Below are 20,550 nucleotides of genomic sequence, written 5' to 3' on the forward strand. Positions count from 1 at the left end.
ATCAATTCATTATTATTAATGGAAGCTCTTTATACATGCTTTGCACAAGAATTTAAAGATTGTGATTTTAGTGCTATAAATATTAAACCTTCGTTTTCTATCGTTAAAAATGAAAATGTAATAACATTAACTGTAACTATATATAATAAATATCATAATTTATTAAAAAAACAAATTTATAAATTTATAGATGAAAAATATCATCCTACTATTAAAAATCCTTTACAAAATATAACACCTGAACAATTAGATCAAGCTTATCAAATATCTAAAATGGAATTATTAAATCAAATATTTAATAATGATTTAAATAAATATAATGCTTACTTAGGTTAATTAAATGTATTGCAACAATATGCTAATACATTAGCTCAGCAACAACAAACTCAAGAAGAAAACACTTAAAATGGAAATAATTATTAATAATAAAAAAATTGGTTAAGTCATTTTTTTATTAATGACTGAGGAGCTTTCCTAGCTCATTCCTTTTTAGGGCATTTGCGTGATAGTGGCGGACGTCCCCTAGTTATTTCTTCATCGTCTTTCGGTCTTGGGGACATTTCGGACGAGACATTAATTCTTCTTGATCAGAATCAATGAAGCATTGCCTCAATTCTTCATAGGGTACTTCAGGAAACTTTTCGACTCGTCTATCTTTGCTCATTAGTTTGAAGACATAGTCGAAACCTAAACAGAACTCTAGCCTTCATTATGCTGAATACTTTTTTACTTTCTTCTCATAACTAGTAATATATGCTTTAACGAGGTAAAATATTTTGTTTCCACTTTCAACAGTACTGCTTTGGCTTCCACCGGGGGGCACTATGTCCAAATTATCCCATTGTGCCACGTTACCAAAAACACAAACTGGACTTATGTTATTCTCAGATATTATGGTTGATTTGCTGAATACCTTTCGTTCACCCTCGTTCTCGATGCAATCGTTCCTTTGCATGTTATCCAGTGAAGTCAATTGAATGCATACAATTTTGATATAATCTTACATGGCCAGGCTTTGAGAGATATAAAATAAAAAACATTTATTTTCAAAGTTACGCTCAAAAACCGTTAAGCATTTCGGTACTTTTCACTTTTTGAATGACGATAGAACTCTATATTCAAAAGCAAAAAAATTCAGAATAACGATACAAAATAACGATTGCACTTTATATTTATTTATAATAGTTGTTAACGTCTCATTTTTCATATGTGGTCTCGGGAACTTTTCGACATAAGTGATAGTATGATTAGGATTTAATTTAAATTTTGTAGTACCTAATAATAAATTAAATTCGATTTCATTATCATTATATAAAGAACGATACAATCTCATTATATCATCATCATAATCAAGATTCGCATGTATATATCTAGTATCGGTAGGTATACCTTTTGCCCTAGACATATAATCTATACCACCATCATCGTATAATAGTTTATCGCTATAGGTTTTCTTCATGATGAAGTAGCTTTCAACTGCGCAGTTGAAATCGCTTCTATCATCATCACTAGTAAAATCGGAATGGAATTGCCCTAAATTATTGCCGATTAATTTTCTATTATATCTAGCCTCGAAGGCTGCTTCTAATTTAGGTAAATCCGATTTTACTATATGCATTGAGTCTGTATCTTGATAAAAGATTTTACAGCCAATGTCATATGCTAAGCACATCACTTCGTTCATTATACGTTTCGACATGCTTAATACTTGAACGCCTAATAATGATAAGTTAAAATGCTTATCTATAGGACGTTTTATATTGAAGGATTCTATATCAGAATCTTCAATTTTTATGCGTTCAATTATACGGAAGTAATTTTTAGAGGCGTAGTTATCGGCTCTATCGCCTTTCTTCAAATACTTCCATTCCTTGTTGATCGGCTTTTCTATCGTTTTGCCGTAACAACTATTCATAATTAATTTATATATTTGTTGGAGAGGGTTATTTTGACGTTTATATTCCACCCGTTTTTGGAATATTTCTTTGATTACATTTTGAATGGTGGGATCATAACCCTCATCCCAATAATAGCCTCGTACTATTTGGAATCGTATATTTTGATATACTATAAGATCTTCCAAGGCTATATTGTCGACGACCATAGTGACGGGATTTTCTTCACTAATGTTATTGTCGTCATTTAGGTTTAAACCATTAATCTTTTGAACTATAAGAGGGAAGGGATAATGTTTGTTGACTTTTGTAATTTGAATTTCAACAACATAAGCATTTGTATTATTATTTAAGTAATTTAAATTTAATTGATCTTCTTGAATAACTTTCGGTGGACCGTTAATTATACTTATACGAGCCATAGCGGAGGGATATAATGATACGGCGTCAAAGTCACATAATTCTTCTTTGACATGCCACTTTTTGTTGTATGCAGTCATGCATCTACCTCCATAAACTGCTCTTGATAAAAAGTGTCTAACGTGACCACCTACTTGGAATAAATTCTGATTAACTGAATAAACTTTGTTTGTAAAAACAGCATTGACTAATGAAGAAATAGATAAATAATTAAAAGGTGAAATATTAAATGATTGTTGAAAACCAATGCAGAATCTATTAAACCCTTCCCGTAATATAGTAACGTCTTGACGACAATAAAATATCGCATATTCCCACATGTTAAAAGTGGCTTCATCTATGCGACAATTAGGGATGTTATTGATATTCGTAAAGAATTCAACATATTTGTCTTCATCCCATGGTTTGTCTTCATAAATACCTGCTTCATCGATTAACCCTACCCCAGATTTTAATCGTTCTAAGGTGTAATAACGGTAGGGGAATAATTCTTTTTTGATTCCTTCAATACCAAACATTGAAGGTAATAATTTGAGTTTGCAGGTAAGAATTGGTAAAGTATCTTCGAAATAAATTAAAATGTTATTTAATTGAACGTCCATTGATAATACTTTTGTACCCTTAATTGTGGATCTTATTATTCCAAATTTAGCAATAAATTTAGAATCATAAGCTAAATTATGGAAATAACAAGTTGAGTTATTTGGTAAGTAATTTAATAATTTAAATCCACAATCAGGGCCTTTAAATATTTGTTCATCACTGACATCATATTTTAGAACTATACATTAATAAGGTTGATGTATATCGCCAGTTATATCTGTTTTGAAATCTGCATAATAAATTAAATTAGTAATAATTGGACGTTCTTTTTTCTTCTTACGAATAAATCTTCGAACACAAGTACCTGGGTTATAATTCAAAGAATAATTCATCCCATTGTAAACCTGATCTGAAAAATGAGTTTTTAATAATGGAAAATATAAATAAATAATTAATGTAAATAAATTGTTTCTGAATTATAATAAAATTAATTGTAATGAATCACATCTCTTCTCCTCATTCGAATTAATTAAATTTGGTTGATCGAAATTTTGAATAAAATTGATAGTGAAAGGTGTACTTTCTTTGATAAAATAATGTTGTTCGAATAAATATAAATGAATTTTGTAAATAGCATAATTTTGTTTACACCCAATATAATTAAATGTTTGACCTTGTTTTTGATAAAAAATAGGTCTAATTCTAATTTTACCATCTTCATCGATGGATTTATAAACTTTGTGAATTTGGGCATAAATTGAATGCTTTTTACAAACGAAATCAAGTTTAGAAGCAACTTGATATTAAACTAAAATCCTACGACGGATTTTATCGAGCACTTTTTCTGGGATACCTGACTGTTTTAAAGCATAAATAAAACAACAGTCATTCAATTCTTTTCTTTGTTTATTTTCATCATTTAATAGTGAATCGAAGATATGTAATCTTCGTAAATATTCCTTAATAACATGCGGAATATTTTCCGAAACTAAATAAGGGAAGAATTGTGCCCCATTTTGAGCTACATTTTGTGCTCTTTGTATACCAAACCTCTCTAAATGGATCCAATGAGGTATCCATTCATTATCTTCATCTGACCCCTCGAATTCTATAATATTAGTATAATCGGGGGTGATGTCTTGACCATTACCTAATGTATTTATCATGTCTTGAAATACATTAAGTAATAATGGTTTTTGTGAACAAATTTCACCTTCACGTAGATAATTTATAAAATAATGAATACCAATCCTAATCCCACCTATATGATTATGAATATGATTCAATATTATATTATAAAATGCACGCCTATCTATATTACCAAACCCCTGGAATAATATTGTAAAATTGTCAGGATTATTATTAAGAAATTGTCTTAAATTAATAAAATTATTATGGAAATCCTGACGTCTAATAGTATAAGTTGGACGTTGGGATGGTTGGCCTCTAGGCGGTGGTATTGGGGGATTAGGTGGCATACGATTCGGTACTGGATACCGATTTCTAGGTGGTATAGGTGGTGGTAGAGGTTCTGAGGGAGGTATATCTTCAGACTCATTTGCAACAGGTTGTGATTGTTGTAATGGTCTTCTTTGTTCCAATGTAGGCAGTTGCACATATATACCCGTTTCAGTGTCAACACCCACGTCATTATAACTTTGAGGAAGAGGATCTATACCGATATCAGTATAAAGTTGTGAAAGAGGATCTATACCAATGTCGGTATAATGTTGTGGAAAATCTATTTAAGTTTCGGTATCTTCATATTTTATTGGTGGTTGTGAAGTAGGAGTGTGTGTTTCAGAGACACCTGTAAAAGTATCAATATCATCTAACTCTACTAATGCAGGATATTGATCGAAGACGCTACTTTGTTGATCTTTTTCCTCCTATCTTTTATTTTCTTTTATTGAGGAACTTACAATTAAATTAGGGTTATTTCCCCAAGTATTAATTATTCTTCCACCATATGCTTGATTAGGATCGTCTTCCTTATATATTATAAATATTTTATTATAATATTTTGTTTCTGAACCATTATATGAATTAAATAAATGTCTAATGGTTAAAAATATATTTAATAAATTATGAAATATTTTATAACAATATTGTTTTTGAATTATTTGAAATATAAATATTATAAATTTTTAATGATGTATTTAATTCATCAGTAAAAAATTCAATCCAATATTGATATAACATAATTATTTCATTTTTATCATTGTCTGTAAAATTCTCAAAGAAATTTATAAAGAAAATTGCATTCGACCAAACCATAAAAATAGCATCGAATATTAGTTTTAAATGATTCAAGGTATTTTTTGGAACCCATTTATTTAAATCATTACTTTCTAAATATTATTGATTATTTTTGAATAAATTTTTGATTTCATAATTTTCAATGTCAATTTCAAAAATCATTTCATTATAACCTTCTAATAATTCTGGATTAAATTCTTTAATACTGTATAAATATTGATCATAAATTGTATTGGGTAATATTTTTGTAATATTATACTTTTTATCATTTTTGTTATATACTACATAATCTAAAGTATATAATATCTTGGTATATTTATTTCTATTAATCATTATTTTAAACATTTATATATTTTGTCGAATTTGTATTTTATTATTATTTGGATCGAAATATAGATCTTTATCAATTTTGAATATTTCTATTTTGATAGGGGTTGCTGCAGTAAGAAATAATTTAGGATATAAAAATAAAAATATAGGGTGGTCAAAAAGTTCGTTCGTCTAATTTTTTTCAGTCAATCCATAAATTTTTTTTCTCAAAGTTGTTTATTAATTAATGTATTCTCCATGTGTCTCGATTACTGCAAAGAGCCTATTCATTCATTCATTGTATGCATTTTTAAATATTGATTTTGGTATTAGAGTTAATATTTCTTGGACTTTGTCAAAAAGCTCATTCTCGTTGCTGAATTCCATTCCCTCTAATAATTTCTTAAGGTAGCCGAATAGAAAGAAGTCAGAAGTAGCTATATCCGGTGAATAAGGGGGATGATCAAGTCTTTTAATTTTTAATTCTCTTAATTTTTCTGGTACATTGTGCGGTTTTGCGTTGTCCATGTGTAGGTTTGTCCCTTTTGTCTGAATTTTTTTGTTCAAATCTTCGAGCACACAATTGGAAAAAAACTTTTTGTTGAACTTACTGTTTTGAGGAAGCATGGTGATTGATTTTATTTCATTGATTCCCCATATTACTGATATCATCGCTTTTTTCGACCCAATTGTTTGCCTTGGTTTTGTTGGTATTTGTGCACCGGCTTCAATCCACATTGAATTTCTTCCATTCTTAAAGTAGATCCATGTTTCATCTTGAGTGAATATTTTTGCAAGCTTCCTTTCCGATGCATTTGTAAGGAATTCCAGTAAGATGCTGGCAATTTCAACTCTTTTTGCTTTCATTTGTTCGGTAAGAGCATATGGCACCCATTTAAAATTGACCTCTTTCATTGATAAATGCTTGATCAAAACCTTTTTGACAGTATTTTTGTTTTCCCCGATGTCTTTAGCAATCTTGCGAGTTCTTGCGTATGGATTGTGCAACAAATAATTTTGAATAATAGGTATTAAATCTAGTTTTTGAGGTCTACCACTTCTTGGAAGATCGTTTAACGTATTTCTTTCTTCTTTGAATTCTTTTGTTCTCTTCTGAACTGTTCTCTTTGAGAGTTATCGCTTTAGGACCATATGTGTCGATTACTTCTTGATGTATGCTTTTGTTGTCATTGCCTTTTAGCCATAAATAATGAATTATGGCACGAATTTCTACCATACTGTTTAGCATTTGATTCTTAACGTACATTTTTAACGTACAATAAAATTTTTTAAAGCGCATAATTATATATACATTGAATGAAACAAAAAACATTCAAATAAAAAAATATCCTATACACTATATAAGATCCATATTTATGTTATTACATTCGATCGCATAAGTATGTATAAATAAAAGAGCTGGCGAACGAACTTTTTGACCACCCTATATTTTAAGTATATGTATGAATAAATATTTTTCTTCAAGAAAAAGGTGATTAAATTCTTCTGTAATATCTACTTCTTCAGGAACATCACCAATTTTATCAGCAAATAATATTGCTTTAATTTCTGGAATATTTTTCATATGAGAAAAATAATAACTGAACCAATCTTCAAATAACATATGTAAATAATTTTCGTCATTATAAGTATACTCTTTAATAAAACAATTAATATTAAATAAAGCGATTCTCCAATCGGTAGTTATGGAATTAAAAATATCGAATATATTAAAAGGATAATTGTTTCTAGAATCTGCAAATGGTAACCTTTGCGATTTTTTAATTTTATGTTTGTTATGATCGAGGAAGTCTTGACAATCATATTCTACTGTTCTCTCTTATTAAACATCTTTACCTTCCTCATCTTTTACAAAATAATGAATATCGTAACTTAATTCAAATATTTCTTCGTGTTTAATATTATCTTTTTTTTCATCAAATAAAAATTCTTTTAACGTCTTTTCATACGAAGTAAAACCAATATAAACTGTATGTTCATAAGCATCTTGTAATTCATAAATATAATCTTCTTTAGTATAAGTTACTTGTTCTTTGTTGTATGTTATAATATTATATTTGGCGTTTGACGTTTCTTTTGTTTTTACCTTTTCTATTTTAATTTTTTTTCTTTGCCTCTTTTTTTGGAAATGTTCATTTATACTTTTGTATTTCTCATTTATAATTTTATTATATAAACCAATAGTTATAGGTGTGGGGATTATAGTTAATTTAAAATAAACTTCAGGAAAATCTTTTCTTAATATTCCTTTACGATTTTCTGCTAGATTTGATAAATCTGGCCATCTTTATCATTAAAATGAATAATAACTTTATTAGCTAAAAATATTAATAATGTTAAATAACGTTTTAGAAAATCTGAAAATATTTGTTTAGAAAATTCCTCTATAAAATGCATACCTTTATCTGTATAATATTAATTTTTGTTGAAATAATTTGTGATAATAGTCTGTTAAAAATTGATTTAAATTAATTTGGAAATTTAATATTAATATATCACGAATTTTACTTTGTGGATAATAAATACGATTATCTATGAGGTTCAAAATATCGGAATAATCAGTATTCTTGAAAACAAAATTAAATTCTTTTTCGAATAATATATTAGAAAGTTGTATGTCATATAAATTATTTGGATGTTTCATATCATAATAAATTGAATTATAATATATTTCTTCTTCTATAATTTTTGAATTTGTTAATTTTTGACATGTTTTATTTTTGGGTTCGATTTGTAGACAGTCTACATTTATAAAATGAAGTGAAATAATAACTGTTTAACATTATATCAAATTATTCTGTGAGAAATGTTTAAGTCGATATTTGATAATATTCTAAGGATTAAATTATATCGAATAAGTTTGCCATAGAGCTTTTAGTCAAAATTTGATAATATTTTATTAATATAAATGTTTATTTAATAATTATCAGGGGTACCCCTGGAATATTTCAAACCGTTGTGTAAATCTAATGTGAAATAAGTATAACGACATATAAATAATTGTGGTGCAGGTGGATGATTTCCAGCATCATCTACATTATAATAAGTATCATTAGCTAGTGTATATATAGGCTGCCCCTTAATTTGTATCGGGATATTTTGTCCATTAGAATCTAAGCCATCAAATACGTAACCACCACGTGAGCGTTCACATTGTATATTAAGCATAGATGAGGTAGCATCACTTAATGTGTTATTATATCTTGTACCATTAGAAGCATTTCTATCCATAGTTAAAGAATCTTCAAATTCTTTAGTACATTGTATACTATCATCTAAATCAGAAGCAACTAATTGATATTGTAAAAATCTTGCACCTAAAGTAGAAATAGGTTCATCGGGATAATTTTGCCCTGCAATAGTTAATTGTACATTATTATAAATAGGATTATCAAAACAAGTATAATCATTAGCATGTTTTGGAAATACAACTGTAATAGTTGTAACATTAAATAAAGGCATATTAATAGTAGACTGTATACCAGATTCAGTAGCAGCTAAAGCAAATGCATTATAATCTAATTGTTGTGAAGGAATTAATAAACCTCCAGGTTGTTGAAGTATTTGAGCTATTTGATTTAAAGTTTCTTCTTTAACTCCAAATCCAAACATATTAGATTTACATGAAACTACTGTTAAACCTGTACAATATAAAGAAACATTCTCAGATACAGTATCAATAGTATGATTAGTTTCAGTATCACATTTAAATGTAGTAGTTATATTAGCTGAATTACCTATTTGAGTAAAACCATGAGTAAATAAAGGTAAATTATTAAATGTAGCATTAATAGAAGAATCTTCTAAAAATTCTTTAACTTCTTTAATTTTACGTGGATCTACTTGACACCATACTAAACCATTTTGTTTAACATAAAACTTTAATTCAATATCACCAACTAATCTATTTGGATATAAATCAAATGCTTGTAAAGCTAATATATCTTCAAATGGAAGATTCATTTCAAATTCGATATCATGTTTATTTCCATCTGCAATTGTATTTAAATCAACATAAGTACCACAAACAGATTGAGAATATTCTGAAACATTTTCATATAAAGAATGTGTATATTTTCTAGTTTTCTTTTCAGCATAGGGTTTAATTGTTGAATAACAATAACCTTCACGACAACATTCATTTTGTTGATAACCAGTAGAAATATTATTAGACATAATTTGTCATTGATCTAATAATTGATTAGAACTCTTAAAACCTATAAATATTTTAACTAAATTCTCAGGATCTTGTAAATTACTAGATGAAATAGCTTTTGATAATTGTACAGTTATTCTAATTTTAAAATTAATAAAACCTTCAGTTATTTGTGAAATCATATGATCACCATGAGTAATTCTTAATCTAGTTTCTTGTGATTGATTAAATGGTGCATTTTGATCATGACAATCTTCAGTTCTTAAAATAATAGAACGAGTACCATCATTTTTAGCAATTAAATCTTTAAGACGATCAAAATAAGCTCCCACATTACCTTGATCATCTTTTTCATTTTTAGATTGCGTATTATTATAATACATTAATAAAAATGAAAAATATTTTTCATAATTTTTAATGGCGTGGGGTTTGTGGAATAAATTTAAATCAGGTATAAAGAAAATAGGACCTTTACTTAAAAAAATGAAAGAAGGATTCGCAAAAATTAGTCCACATATTGCGAAATGTTATGAATTCGCAAAACAACATAAAGAAGATATCAAAAAGATAGGACCTTTAAAGAAATTACCTGAAGATAAAATATTTGAAGTAGGTGATAGAATAGCTCCTATATTTAAATCAGTAGGTATGGAAGCAAATGATGTTATTTAATTGTGATTTCAGAAATCGTTACCCAAGAGGTTTTCTGTGAATTTTCACAACATTCACGATTAATTTGCAGTCAAAATATCCCAACCCTTGGGTTATGGGTAACGATAGATTCAAAAAGTTGAACGATAACACAAAAAACGATACAGTTGGGTTATCGTCCAACTTTTTGAAAAGACGATATCCCAGATCGGATGGCTTAAGTTATCATTTAACTATTTGAAAGATCTGATTTCGTGAAGGGCAGGATCAAGTAATTTAGTATCAAAAGTGGGGTTAATTTTGTAATATTGAATTAAAACAATAACATGAGGGGGTTAAGGCATTTATTTGAATTGGAAAAAAAGGAAGGTCTCAGAAAATTGAGAGAAATAACTGCTTACCCATAATTAATTTTGGGAAATTCTGGGTTTTTGCAAATATCACCCATTTGGGTAATATTTACATCATTATGTATATCACGCAATATGTTTTGTGAAGTCGAATGTAGATAAGATAGGGATATTAACTGACACTGAAAGAAATTACACTATTAAAAGGAATCCTGAAAATTTACCACCACGTTATCTTATGCCTGTTAAACAAGAACGTAAACCTTTAATAACACCTGATGGTGAAATGTATCATTTTGAGGATAATCCTAAAAATTATAGATATGTTGGTGGAAATCGAGTATTATTAGATCCAAATATGGAAACTTTAGCTCATCTTATTCTTGATTTAAATAAAGATGTTAAAAATATTAGAGAAGCACAAACTCTGAAAGGTGCTGAAGAATTAGTTGCAAAACATAATAAGGGTAAAAAAAAAATATCATTGGGCAGCTATAGAACAAGATATTAATAACGATGGAATTCCAGATATTATAGTTAGAGATCAACATAGGAGAGCTAAAATCGTTAATGGTTGGACAGTTAAAACACAAGATCCTTATGAAAGAGAATATATTAGTCATTTACAAAATACATATGGCTCACCTGCTAAAAGGAGAGAAAGGAGAGCTAACAATGAATATGTTCCAACTTTTCAAGATTTCTTACAAAATAAAGTTAGAAAGGTTGAATTTAATGATAAGAAACCATTTGATGATCCAACAGTTACTCCATATGAGGATTATATACCATTTATACAAAAGGTTAATGAGTTAAATAAGAAATATTATGGTGATACAGGTGTTATGAATATTTATAAAACACATAAACCAAGAAGGAGAACAGCAAATCAAGTATTTACTAGTTATATTATTAAGCCACTTTATCGTGAACTTATGTCAAATATGGAACAAACTAGAGGTGTAGCAAATACGAAAAGAGCAAAGTCATTGTGTCCTATACTTACTGTGTCAGCAGTATTGTATAGAAAATTTGTTATTCCTAGAGTTAAGAATTTAATAGAACCTTATGAATTACAAGATAAATTTGTTGAAGCTAATAAGTTTGTTATGGAAGAAACTGGTGAAAATTATTATATCAGTGCTTGTAAAAAAGCTGTTACTGAAATGATAGAAAATAAGAATGGTGAACAAGGTGCTATCAAAGATGCTATCGGTGCTTATATACAAGAAGCTACTGGATACGAAGTTAATAATTAAATAAAAAAAATTAAAATCATTTTTTTTTATGATTGAAATATGTGATTTCTCACCCCATGTAGGGAAGAATAATACTGAACATAATAGTTCTAGTGCTAATTGTAAAGTTATTATTAATAATAACAATAGTGAAACATCAGCACATTATCTTGAAGTTAATGAAGAAACATCAAAAATAATTACAAGAGAAACTGAACTTAATACTGATAATGCTAGTGCTTTATATAAACATATAGCTTTAACATTTAGTGCAATATTAAAAACAAATAATATGAAATTAATAGCAAATTTAATTGATAATAGTGGAAAAATTATTATTAATGCTAATGATTTAGTACAAGCTATAAGTTTAATTTTAGAAATTGATTTTAATCAAGTTAGATTAAGTTATGAAGATCCTGAACCTGGATGTTTAAAACATGTAAATCCAATTAAAAAAGTTAACTCAATTAAGATTAATGGTTATGATTTTAGTTCTCAATATAATAAAGAATATAACACATTAATGGATGAATTTAATATATCATTAGAAAAAGTATTTATTTATTAAGATTAATAGGATAAGGCACAGGATTTAATAAATATCTTGGTACTGACATTTTTATACCTTTTTCATTATAAATATTATATTTACCTTTTTCGAAATTATCTACTATAAAAATATCTGATAATATTTTTGATCTCTTTTTTAGTTGATCTGTGTTATAAACTGTTACTGTTGTACCAGGAGGTAAATAAAATCCTTCTTGATTTATAATTTTATCATTTAATTTATGTAATTCTAAACCAAAAGATTTTCTTTGATTAAAAGCTTCTATTGGTGAAATTTTTTTGTGATTTAATTGACTTAATGTTTTATGATAAGTATTATTATAATTATTAACAATTTTCTTCATATGATATGGATCTATTTCTTTTAAACTTATATTATCAGCCATATCTCTAATAGTTCTACAAATTCTATTGATTATAGCTAAAGAAGTATGAATAGGATAAGATTTATCTTCTAAAATTATTCTTTTTACTGGAATTATTTTTACACCAGATAAATGTGCTGCTATATATTGTAAAGGTTTCGATAAAAATGTCCTTTCAGAATCACAATGTATAATTTTAGGATTAAATCCTGCATTATATAATATAAATAAAGCTTTAGCTATAAATTCTATTGATTTCTTTGTAGTTATTTTATCATTTATTTTTGTATTAGTATAGGCATAAAATAAAAATCTAGACCTAATTTCAACTGCTAATAAATAACAATATTTTGTTTCTGTTTTAGTGGTTTCATCATAACCAGAAAAAAATAAATCCATTTGATATTCACCATTATTACCAATATATTTTAATTGATATTTTTTTATTTCTTTTATAAGGAAAATAACTTATATTAGGTTTAAATTGTGGATCTAATTTTGAATAATCAATATGATATGGAAATAAATAGTTATCAAATAAATATTTGTTTTTCGAACGAGATTTAAAAACTGTGTTAATATAAGGTGAATTCTTAGAATCTTCATATATATTATAATTACTATATATATTGTCATAAGGAAATTTACTAAAATATTGTAACAAATAATTGCTATATGCATAATCGAATGTAAATACGTTCCCAATTTTATTATCAATTATTTCAATACCATATAAATATTTCCTTAATTTTTCACAATATTCATTAAATTTGATAGGCTTTTTTTCAGCTTCAAAAACTTCGTGTGCAAACATCTCATTCAATTTTTTGATAATCTTTCTAATATTATATTCATAATGCTCTGGGATTGTTTTTCCTCCAATTTTTCCATTAATAGGTGTAATTTTTTCATTTTCGATAAAAATTTTATTAAAATTATATTTAAATTTTTCATAATTGTTTAAATGATTATTTTTATATTGATTATCTGTTATTCTCTATAAGTTGACATCTATATAATATTAATTAACTAAATTGTTGTATGTTTCGACTAATGGCTTTGTACCAGTATTAAATTCAGGTGTAAATTTAATCTCCCTATTATATTTTTAATTAAGAAAATTAATAAAATTTTGTAGACTCAAATTACCTTTTGATTGTGAATTTTGATTATTTAATTCATTTCTAACTAGTGTTTCGAATAAATATTGCATTTCTCTCTTTCTTTTATAAACTGGATCCATATAAAAAAATAAAATGAAATAAAATATTTTTTTTTATTCTTTAAATATACTTAATAAATGTTCATCTATGTTACCTGTTACTTTACCAACTATTGAATTTAATATTTTTGTGATTATTACTAAATCATTTGATAATTTATTACCATCAAATAATACTACATCACCTATTTCATAATCTGCAGTATTATTTACTCTAAAATAAAAATCTCCATGTGTTGCAAAATCAATAGTATCTTGTAAAATTTCTACTTCTCTTTTAATAACATCACCTATTGAAGCTTTATATCCAGTTTCATGTTTAGATACACAAATACCTAAATATTCTTTATAAGTACCTGTAGTTTTAACTGATGGAATACAATCAGTTGATGAAGTATTTGTAACATATTTACCTTCATTGGTTAAAGCATAAACATTACCTGTTAAAAATACTGGTGAACCAATTTGAAATTGTGTTAAATCTTCTGTAACAGGAGCATTATGTATAATAGTTGTATTTAATTGTGTAAGACCTCCAGTTACTTCAAATGTATTGAATGGTTTATCAGTCAAATCATTATAACTATGAGTATGACCGTTTAATGAAAAAAAACTTACATTGATGTAGTTAATGGAATTACAATTTATATTACCATTATTACCATTAAAACTGATATTACCATCATTATTATTAATTTTACCAAAATACATAGTATTTTCAGAAGTTCTAATTCTCCAACTATAATCACTATCATCATCATTTTTATTATGAAAATAAATACAATCTCCAATTTCCATCACACCATCTGTTTTTATTATAGCAATACAAGGTAAACTCATATTAACATTAGAAGTGCCACCAATATTATTGTTAATATAGTAATTGTTAATTTTTCCATTAATAGTTATATCATTATTAAATTCTGTATGTGTATGATCAATCAATGCATATCTAGTATCATGATAATGTTCTATAGGAACAAATGCATCAGGTATACCATATAAATCACCCCAACTATGCATGTGTGATTCTACTGGAGGAATATCTGTTAAATCATTATAACTATGTTTATGTTTTGTTGCAGCATATTTTGTATCATGATTATTATGATCTTTTAAAGCATACTCAGTATGTGTATGTTCTGAGGGTGGAAATTTTTCAGGTTTATTAGTTAAACACCGAAGGTGGGGCCCCTAGGGGTCCCTGTGATTTGTCCCGACCGCATTATATACGTACTTATTTTTAAGAAAAACATCTTTAGAAAACCATAATCTTAAAAAACAAGATATAATTAAATCATCATATCTATCATTAAGATCCTTCAAACCAGCACCTCCATCTTTCCATGCAGTGTAGTAAAATTCTTTTGGTAAAGAATTAATTTTTAAATTAGAGTTTAGTGCTGATCTAATTCTTTTGTTTAAAAATTCGATATCATTTCTAGAAGTAAAACCATTAAAATAAATACGTAATATAAACTAGGTGTAATAAAATGTTTAATTGCATCAATCATTTGGTTCCATTTTAAAGGGGAAGAACAAATATCCTTAATATCTTCTTAAGCTTGATTTATTTTATATTTGGAGGATCTAAATTTCATATTTTTAGTTAATGCAGTCATAATACCTAAATAAGTATTACCATTATACAAATCAATCATAGGAATAAAATTGTTATTAATTTTAAAATTCGTAATAGCGGAATATCTTCTGTCATTATGATTAATATAATTATAGGTTCTACATTTTTCTGGTTGAATCTTCATATTAACATATTTACAAAATTCTTCTACTACTTTAATTTAATTATTCATACCAATTTCTGTATCAGATATCAGGATTAAATCATCTGCATAAGCTTGTTCACTATCATTTTGTTTATTATAATGAATACCATCTAAAATTTTATCATTTAATTTTTATAATAAAGGATCCAAACATAAATTGAATGCTAAAGGAGAAAAAGGACAATTTTGTTTAACTCCACAATTAATAATAATTTCTTCTGAAGACCCTTTATTAGGGATTCGAATTTTAGTAGATGAATTATTATAAGTTGCTTTAATCAAATGAATTATTTTATTATCGAAACCTAATTGATCTTAAACTTTAAAAATCTGATCATGAGGAGTTGAACCAAAAGCATCTGAAAAGTCGGTACTCTCCAAGCAAAATAGAGAATTTGAATACCTTCCTATCAAAAAGTGGAAATGCTATTCAATTATGCGTGATTTTTTGAATAGCATTGAAAAATTCACATTCGAAATATTTTTGTGAGAAATTATTCATTCTCAAATCTGATTTCTATGTTTTACAATTTTCGACATGGAATTTTCTGGTAATTCATAAAATATCAATCAACACTGGGTTACATTGGTCTATTTATCATTGAGTTTATCTCTAAAATTCATCAAAAAAATAATAAAAACTAGTGAAAATTACTTTACTCATCAACTTGATTAAAAATAGCTGCATTATTTTCAGTATAGCCTGGTTGATACGTATTCATTTGTTGTTTATCTTTTTTTTTTTATACAAGAAAACGCCAACAATTATTATTAACACGACCCCTACAATCGCTGAAATCATTAAAACGAAATTTTTCATCATATCTGTTTTATTAGAGGAACTGTTATCTGTTGTTTTTGGTAAATGTGGTGCTGATGTTAAATTTACATTGATACATGTCATAACTTTTTTCTTTAATGTATTAATTTTATTTGAACAAAATGCTTTTAATAGTGAATTTTCTTCATCAAAAACTACAATGCTTGAATTAAAATAAATTAATTTTAGATAATCATTGCAATTAGTCGAATTAAAATATGAATTATCTGTACAATAAATTTCATTTGTAGAACCAATAAAATTATTAATATCATTTTTATATTCGGTTGATATATAATTCATTATAATTTATTGAGGTTTAGAAATTAATGTATTTGTTTCTATTATAGGAATTCCTCCTGAATAATAATTATATATAATATTTTTATGATTAAAAATTGTATCAGTTATTAACGAAGTATTTGGTTCCATATAAATATTATTTGCATTAATTTTACCTTTAATCGTAGTTAGAGCTTTAATAATTATATCACTTGCGTTAATTTCATTGTTCTTTTCATTTGGATTCTTTGATCTAACTTTAAATTGTGAATCTGACAGAAATACAATGTCATTGAATTGGATTTCACCATTAATATCAATAATTATATTTCCATTAATTTTTATTGGTTTTTCTAAAATAAACTTTCTTTGTCCTTTTTTTAAGTTAATTTCAATATTACCAATACCTTCAAAGTTAAGATTAAAATTAGATGCAACATAATTTAGTATTAAATTACCTCTTCGTCTAATTACAATTAGTTGTTCTTGATTTGTTATTTTTTCCCATTCTCCAATAAAATTAATTATAGTTTTCTTACCTTTAGGTGATACATCTACTTGAAATCCTGGAATTGAAGTTGTTCCTTGTTCTATTATTAAATTGATAGAATTTGATGTTGTAAATTGTGTTTTCAAAATATCTTTAATATTATCTTTTTAAATTAATGTTTCTTTAACAACAATTCCTTTTGTTGTGACTTTTATATTTGATATTTCTTGATTAAATTGAACAGTTAAGTAGTTGAATTTAGAATAAATTAAGTCTTTATAAGCTTGAAAATCTAAATAAACCTTTTTTCCTGTAAAATTAATTTTTTCGTTATTTTTTTGTGAAATTATTGATTGTGAAAGGAAGAACTTTAGTATATTTATTTCATAATGCTTATTTATTTTTGAATTTTGAAAATTGATAGAAAGATTAGTGTTTGAAATATTGAGTTTAGAAATATGATCTTTAAGAGATAAATCCATATTAATACTGATATTAGATTGAGTTTTTGATGAAATTGTAACTTCAGATTTTTGTGTACGTAGACATGTTAATGGAATTGATGTTTTACTATTACCTTGAGGTCTCACCAATTGGAGGTATTGGTGACCGTTAAGACAAACATCATCACATTTTCGAAACAACATCTTGTCAAAAAATCGATTAGGTTGTTTTTAATCAAAAATCGACCATGAATCCATAATGATGTCACTCTGGAGATGCTCCCATGCCCAAACTAAATATTGTGATGCAATCTTTTTTGTAAATTTTTGATTTGGATTAACGTTATAACCTTTTCGAAACAAGTGTTTAGCTGTTGCTTTCAAGCAACCAAAGACTCTTCTATCTAAAGGCTGAAGCTGGTCTGTCAAGCCAGGTGGAATAAAATGCAATGCGATCTTTAAGCTTGCTGCTAAAATTTGAATTTGCTGACACCTATGCATAGGACAATTACAATATCGTAAGAGTCCAAGAGTAAGTGGATCTCTTCTTCATCATTAAAGTGGGTTCTCAAAAATCGTAGATATTGACTAAATGTTTCTTCAGTCGTCCAACCGTTTTCTGAATACGTTGACATGTGATATGAAACGTCACCAATCTGAGATTCTTTGCAGCGATTTGTTTTCCCTTTTGCAATGAAAAAAAGAGGGATTTTGGGAACCATCAGCTCTAATGCTTGCAAGTACTGTCATGGATGTTTTAGGTGATGCTTCAAGATTAATGCTAATGGAATCGCTTCCCTTTTCAGCCCATGTCACCATGCCGTTTGGGAATATCTTCCATGCCGTTTCATCGCGATTGACAATATGGCTATGATCTGTTGAATCCATAAGATTTTTGATTTCATTAATGAACTGATTCATATCATCTTCTGTGGCTGTTGGCCTTCTTTTGGCATGGAGAGACCTAGATGATAAATGGTTTCTCTTTTTAAAGTCGGCTATGAACTGATGAGAAATCGTAAATTGTTTGGCCTCATCATTTTCGATATCGTTGGGAAATTTAGACAAATATGCATTCATGGCAATGTCAATGAAGTCTTCATTTGTAAAGACATAACCTGGTTTAAGAAAGTTTTGAACAATATAATCTTTGATAGATTCTTCTTCTAAATCTGTAAATACTATATGAGTGCTCCCATGATGAGTTTTCCACGGCCTCCAGTCTGGTTCAATCACTAATTTCCTTTTCCAATTTCTAATTGTTGATTCTGGAATACCGCTCATTTTGGAAATCTGATATATTGGGTGAGATCCCCGTGAAATAATCTGAATCACATTCTCAATTTTCCCTCTTTTCCCGTAATTTGAATAATTGTTGTGTGGCTTTCCGCTGAAGACTCGACCAAGCATAAAATTTGTCAATAACCGTTTATTAATATTTTGTGAGAAATAAACGTCTTCACATATATCCAATTGTAGAGACATCAGGGTATCTTCATTTATTTGCAAGTTAACTAATTTTTGATCCAGGATAAATTCTTTTTATATATATTTTCCATAGTTTCTTTATGAATCACTAAAAATCCTTTATCACATTCTTCTCCAATACAATATTTTTCATGCACAAATGGTGGAAGAGTTTGGAAAACTAATTGAATACAACTTAAACTATCATTTTTTCCATATGTTAATTCTGCAAACTCTACAGAAATTTTACCATATTTAGATAATTTGCTATTGATAAAATTAAGTTTCCATGAATCCTTTGCTATTGATTTTCTGGAACAAACTAAATCTATAGGAATATTTAATATAGTTTTAAGAGACTCAAAATCAAAAAAAATTACACTTACATAAAATTTGACGTCCAAATTAAATTTAGATCCTTCTATAGGTATTATTGGAGATTCTGTTATAATATATCCATGTGAATATTGTACATCTTCTTCGACTGTTATATCAAATGTTAAATGTCCATTAGAAACAAGATTAAATTCTTGAAGATATTTTGAATCATTTTTCGTAATTTCCATATTTTTGTAAACAGTAAATATATTATTTGAAATATAATCACCTTGAGGTTCATATGCTAGCACTAAAGTAAGCGTTGATTTCGAATTAATTTTTGAATTATTTGATCCATATATCCTTTATGCATAAAATGTTACAGGATTTTGAAGATTTGATTGGATAGAATCGAATTCATTGTTAATCTTAATGAATCCATTAATTCCAACTTTTATTGAGGTAATAATGATATTTAGTTCTTCATCACAATCATTAATTATATTCGCTGGAATATTTTGTGCGCCAATTTCGATTTTTGCTTTATGTTTTTGGATAATTTCAAAAAATTGTTCATCATTTATTTTCACATAGTGAGAGTGGCCAAGAAGTATTAGGAAAGTTGATAGTCCCTTCTATTAGTATAAAGTCAAAATGAAACATTTCATGTGAATTTAACCATCCTTCATAGTTAACAATAAGTTTGTTATTAATTCCTTCAAAATTAATTTTTGGAAAAACAAAAGTTGATTTTATGGTTAGTTTATATAAACATTCGAAAAACATTAAATCAAATTGAAGATGTGAAATCAATAAGTTAAGATTTGTTCTAATATCTTTGGAAATTTTGACTGAATTTGAATACGATTCAGAGAATTTATAATTAATAATGATATTTGATGGAATTGAATCATCAATATTTAATAACTCAAATTCACATG

General features: G+C 27.0%; 3 protein-coding genes across 3 annotated transcripts; 1 reads left to right on the plus strand and 2 right to left on the minus strand.

The window, feature by feature from the left end:
• Positions 1–8,363: 8,363 nt before the first annotated feature.
• Positions 8,364–9,410, minus strand: GO595_001290 (uncharacterized protein; the record flags this gene model as incomplete). Its single annotated transcript, XM_067914072.1, has 1 exon — positions 8,364–9,410. The coding sequence occupies one exon, from the start codon at positions 9,408–9,410 to the stop codon at positions 8,364–8,366; it is 1,047 nt and encodes a 348-aa protein (XP_067778533.1).
• Positions 9,411–11,539: 2,129 nt separating this feature from the next.
• On the plus strand, positions 11,540–11,863 carry GO595_001291 (uncharacterized protein; the record flags this gene model as incomplete). The annotated part of the gene is made up of 1 exon (XM_067914073.1): positions 11,540–11,863. The coding sequence occupies one exon, from the start codon at positions 11,540–11,542 to the stop codon at positions 11,861–11,863; it is 324 nt and encodes a 107-aa protein (XP_067778534.1).
• Positions 11,864–18,472: 6,609 nt separating this feature from the next.
• Positions 18,473–19,108, minus strand: GO595_001292 (DDE superfamily endonuclease containing protein; the record flags this gene model as incomplete). Its single annotated transcript, XM_067914074.1, has 1 exon — positions 18,473–19,108. The coding sequence occupies one exon, from the start codon at positions 19,106–19,108 to the stop codon at positions 18,473–18,475; it is 636 nt and encodes a 211-aa protein (XP_067778535.1).
• Positions 19,109–20,550: the final 1,442 nt, after the last annotated feature.

This window comes from Histomonas meleagridis (assembly GCF_020186115.1).
Source record: "Histomonas meleagridis strain 2922-C6/04-10x chromosome Unknown contig_13, whole genome shotgun sequence".
In the NCBI taxonomy this organism is placed as follows: Eukaryota; Parabasalia; order Tritrichomonadida; family Dientamoebidae; genus Histomonas; species Histomonas meleagridis.